This window comes from Pterocles gutturalis, unplaced genomic scaffold, assembly GCF_000699245.1.
Source record: "Pterocles gutturalis isolate BGI_N339 unplaced genomic scaffold, ASM69924v1 scaffold37703, whole genome shotgun sequence".
In the NCBI taxonomy this organism is placed as follows: domain Eukaryota; kingdom Metazoa; phylum Chordata; class Aves; order Pterocliformes; family Pteroclidae; genus Pterocles; species Pterocles gutturalis.
Window position 1 is genome coordinate 1 of NW_010121741.1, and position 4,882 is coordinate 4,882.

The 4,882-nt window shown below is 42.5% G+C and overlaps 1 protein-coding gene across 1 annotated transcript in view; it reads left to right on the plus strand.

Moving 5' to 3' along the window:
• Positions 1 to 5: 5 nt before the first annotated feature.
• Positions 6 to 4,882, plus strand: part of DDX11 (DEAD/H (Asp-Glu-Ala-Asp/His) box helicase 11) — a gene marked incomplete at both ends in the record, with an annotated part of 10,552 nt that continues 5,675 nt past the window's right edge. Inside the window, 7 exon segments of the mRNA XM_010077342.1 lie at positions 6 to 242; positions 613 to 699; positions 1,606 to 1,760; positions 2,872 to 2,917; positions 3,460 to 3,567; positions 4,127 to 4,214; positions 4,691 to 4,875. Coding sequence (XP_010075644.1) covers positions 6 to 242; positions 613 to 699; positions 1,606 to 1,760; positions 2,872 to 2,917; positions 3,460 to 3,567; positions 4,127 to 4,214; positions 4,691 to 4,875 — 906 coding nt within the window.

Genomic DNA, 4,882 nt, shown 5'->3' on the forward strand with positions numbered 1-4,882 from the left:
GGCAGGGAAAGTCCCTGAGTCTCATCTGCGGGGCCCTCTCCTGGCTCCGGGATTTTGAGGAGAAAAAGCAGCAGGAGGAGGCACGACTTCTGGCACTTGAGCACAGCGGACAGGAGGGGAAGAAGCCACCAACTTCAGCGGAACCAGGACAGCTGGAGAGCAATGGCACTGCTGGAGAACCCGACTGGGTCACGGCGTTTGTGCAGAAGAAAGAAGAGCAGGACATGGTGAACAGGCTAAAGGTTGAGAAATGTTCCTGTTTAGAGGATGGGTGAAATAAGGAGGTGTGAGGATCAGAAAGGCTGATAGCCTGGGTGAAGATTGGAAAAACAAGTGAAGCAAACTTTGATGGTGGTCTTTGTCTTTCCCAGGACTTTGTTTCAGTTAAGAGGGATGAGACATTGCTGTGCAGGTTGCATAAGATACAAAACTGTATTACTCTGAACATATATGTAACAGCTGTGCACTTGAGAAAGGGACTGTGTATTGACAGTTTTGTTTCCAAGGTGGTTTGGTTTTTTTTTTCCTATCCCCAGGGCATAGGGAAGTAATTGTACCTGGGGTTTAGGACTAAATACACTTCACTCTTTCTTCATTCTCCCTTTATTTTAGGAAGAGCAGATCAGGAGGAAAAAGCGAGAAGAACGTCTTGAGAAAATTCGCCATAATGTGCAGTTAAAATACGCAGCAAAGAGAAAGGTGAGTTATCCCATAGAGATTAGAACTTTCTGTTTTGGTTACCTCCGGTATTGTTCATACTCGCTTATATCTGCGACTTCACTGTGAATTTTCCAACCCATCTGTTTGGGGCGTTCTTTTTATTAGGTTGCTGAAATGGGCCATCCATAATTTTTTGTTAGATTTTCTTTTTTAAAGTACAGATGTGAAAAACAGCTTGTGCATAGAGAATTTCCTGTGGTAGTGTTTGTGTGTGGATAGAAAGGGCAGGTGTTCTGATGGCTTCTGGCCCTCTGCTTTTGTTTTAAAAGCTTTAATACTTGGCTTTTTTGGTTTTGTTTTTTTTTTTTTTTTGAAAGCTCTGTTTTATGAGCATATGTGAACACTCTGTACCTCTGGAATAAAACCTGTAGGACTGTGGTTAAATTTTAAGACCATGGGAACACAAGCCCGCACCACCCCGCCCTCCCCCAAAAAAAAAGCCAGGTCAGGCTTTGGTTGTAGTTTGCTTACCACAAGGGAACTGTTGTAGTTGTTTACTTTCATAGCAAATGTGGTTGTGTTGTTCAGTATTGTCTCTTTTCTACATATAAAAAGTTCACAGGTATATTTTCCTGCCATTTAGATGGGTGAACTGGTTTCAGTACTCTTGATTCTAAGAGCTTTTTGACGGTATGAGTCAAACTTCCCAGAAATACCCACTTCAGGTCCCCAAACAAGCAGACTTACTAGGCTGCTAGGCTATTAGTTTTTAGAACAGCTTCAGACACCCTTGGTGCATTTGCTTGTCCTGCTGGGGATTTACCCAGCAAGCTGTTCTCTGTGTTACAGGTGAGAGACTGTGCCGTCTTCTGACCTGTCCCCGGCATAAAGTGGTGTGTGCTACCTCTCTGTATGAGAAATGATGTGATCATGTGTTCCTTTCAGAGATCTGAGGATGAGACAAAGCGCCTTCTTCAGCTCAGCAAGGACGTTCTTTCAGAGGGAGCTGGAGTGGATGTTCTAGAGCAGTTGGATCACAACGAGGAGGAGCTGATTCTTGCTGAATATGAGAGTGACGAAGAAAATAAAGTGTTATCTGGGTAAGGGCAGGGACTGAGGGGGTTCTGTGCCAGTTAAACTTTTTCTATATTATTTTTGGCATGCCTTGATTAAAGAGATTTCACCTGTGATTGTGAAGATCTGGAGTTTCTCCCCCATTCAAGCTGTGTAACGTAGTCATTCCGGAAGTTTGTGTGCTTAATTGGTTGGTTTGGTGTGTTTTGGGAATTTTGTTTTGTTTTGTTTTTTAAGCTTTTGTTAGACTGATCAGAGTGACCTGAAGTGTTTTCTGAGAAAGTGCATCTTTCTTAAAATGTGTGGCAATGTCCTGCCTTTATCCATGCCCAGTTTCCCAAAGAATGCCACTGGATGCTGAGTGAATTACTTGAGATCAAGTTCCTTGCACTAGAAAAGCAAAATGTGACTCAGGACATCAGAGGAAGCTCTCAGTCCTGCAGATTAGTGCTGGCATCTTTTGATACTCTAAAGGGAGAGATGTTCACATTTCTAAAGACTGAGCTTCAGCATGAAAACCCCATGCACACTTTTCTCTCTCCTCCATTTGCTTTATGCAGAAAGCCAGAAGCCATACTTCAGCATGAAAAGTCAAATACATTTAAAATACAAATTTACTAATTAGTATCTAGACAGATCCTCCTGCCTTAGAAATTGCAAAACTTTTAACTACTTCGTTTATATGAAGTTTATCAAACATTAAACTGCTGTTGCCTTTGAGGAACTCTATGGCAGCTAAATATCTTCCTGAAGCTTTTCTTTATGCAATAGCTTGAGGGTGGCAAATTGTCTCTAAAGGGAAAGTTTTACAAAAATCAATAAGTTCACCAAAGAATAGTATAGCACTGATTAGCTTACGCCTGGGGCTTAGAAGCCCCAGATTTAAGAGAAAAAAATAATTTCTTGAAGTTGCTAAAGACACAGCCCTACAGACATTTTTCTTTTAAAGAGCAAGGCTTGACTTGATTGTACACACTTAAAAAGTCAATTTTTCTTTTACCTCCCGAGTTAAGATCTGAGGCTCTTCTTGAGATGACAATAGCATCTCTCTTGAGACTCCTCTCTTGTAGTAGAGCATCATTTGATTCTGTCAGTGATCTGCTGAAAGGAAACTGTTTCAGCTTTCTCTTTGCTTAGGCTGGAAGAAGATGACAATGATTTAGAAGAGGAGCATGTGACTAAGGTGAGATAAGGAAAGTAAATAGTGCCACCTCATAGAACAGCGTAGGAGTGAGCAGAATTATGGCTTCCTTGCGCACTTCCCAGAGACACGTGGTACAGACGGATTTAGGAGCTAGCATCCAATAACTGCCAAGTTAGTTGATAATAACAACCAGTTCTGCTGTGCTCATCTCCTTCTGGACTACACTGGCTGCCTAAGCAGCTTGCTCTGCAAGTACTGCTGAATTTTTGCTGTGGCTTGCTCTAAGAGCATACTGCAAGAAACAGTTTTTTATTACTTTCCAGTGGTGAGTCCCTGTTTTTGTAGGGACCTTGGAAAATTAAATGGAACAAGGGCAAATGCATAGGAGAAAACAAAGATAAGGCTCTTGGGCTCAGCGGTTCTCAGGTGACACTCAAACATGTGCTTTGCCTTGTGTTTTTGAAGGCTTGAGCAAGATTAACCTTGTTGAGGTGCTTAAATGCCTCCTTGCAGGATTGGTTGTAGGTAGGAGATTGGCGTCTGTGTTGTTCTTGTCTTCCCTTTCTTCTTCCTCATTGTAGATTTACTACTGCAGCCGCACTCACTCTCAGCTGTCTCAGTTTGTGCGCGAGGTGCAAAAAAGTCCTTTTGGCAAAAACACACGTCTGGTCTCCTTGGGATCCAGGCAGGTATGTGGTATTGTTCACAAGGCACCTAGAGTGGATGTCAGCTTAACATGGGAGACTTTATGAGGAGGTGTGTGGATGTGACGCCACAGAAGGCATCTCAGGGATTGACTGAATCTCCCATTGAAAAACTAAAGCAGTCATGGGTTGTGACACAGATCTGTGTGATGTACATTTTTCTGTGAGCGGTGTTTTGCCGTTTACCCTTTGATGTAAATGCAAAAATCTGTTTTTCGTTTTCTGATGTGGAATATTACAGATGTCTGAGTCACTGTGAAGGTGCTCTCCTTAGTGTTACTTCTGGCAGCATATTTTAGAAGCTGCTGTGTAGCAGTGAGCCGTCTCAGTGCACCTTTTCTCATTTTTTTTCTCGCAAAGTTTTTACGGGTTTTGAGCCTGTTTGTAAAAGTTAATGTACACAATGTCTGACGGAGAGTCTTTTCCATTTTGAAATCTTCCCTGAGACTGCTTTAAAGAGATCTTTTATTTTACAGCAAAGGGTGCACAGGGGGCACTCAGTGCTTAATGACCCCCTACCTCTTCCTCTCTTTGCATGTCCAAGAACCTGTGTGTGAATGAGGAAGTGCAACGCTTGGGGGCTCTCCAGCTCATCAATGACCGCTGCATGGAGATGCAAAAGAACAAACTTGGTAGGAACACTTCCAGCCTGGGGAAGCAATTGCTGATGAAGCTGGTATGAGAGTCTGGAGATAGTGCACACTGCCAGTCAGTTCTAGCAAGAGAGTGGTAGGAGCTTGAAAATGGCAGGTTGGAGGAGCAAAGCTAGAGATCCTGAGCGCTTTTACTTTTGTTGACCTCCAGGCTAGGATGCTGAGATCTATATGTATTTTCTGAGTGTCTTAGGTTGGTCAGGACTTCTGGAACGGAAGTATATTTGTCTTTGTAACTCAGTACTAGAAATGCTGGAAAATGTCACATGGCTAGATCTAAGTGGCAAGAGTAGTGTTCACTGTGGAGATGGAAATGTTACAGCTAACTAGTTTTTAAATAGATGGTAGGTTAAAAATACACGTGACAAAGCCTGCTTTGAAATCCAGGAGGTTCTGCAAAGTTGTTGTTTTATTGTGTGTATTGCTTATACCTTTATTTTGATTTCTGCTGTTAGAAAAGAAGAGTGATGAAGAGAATGAAGGGAAGAAGAGACGTGTGAGTCGCATTGTATGCCCATTTTATTCCTACGAGCAAATGCAGTTTCTCCGTGATGAAGTTCTAGTGGAAGTGAAGGATATTGAGCAGTTGGTGGCTTTGGGAAGGGAGACCAAAGCCTGCCCATATTATGGGAGTCGATACGCCATTC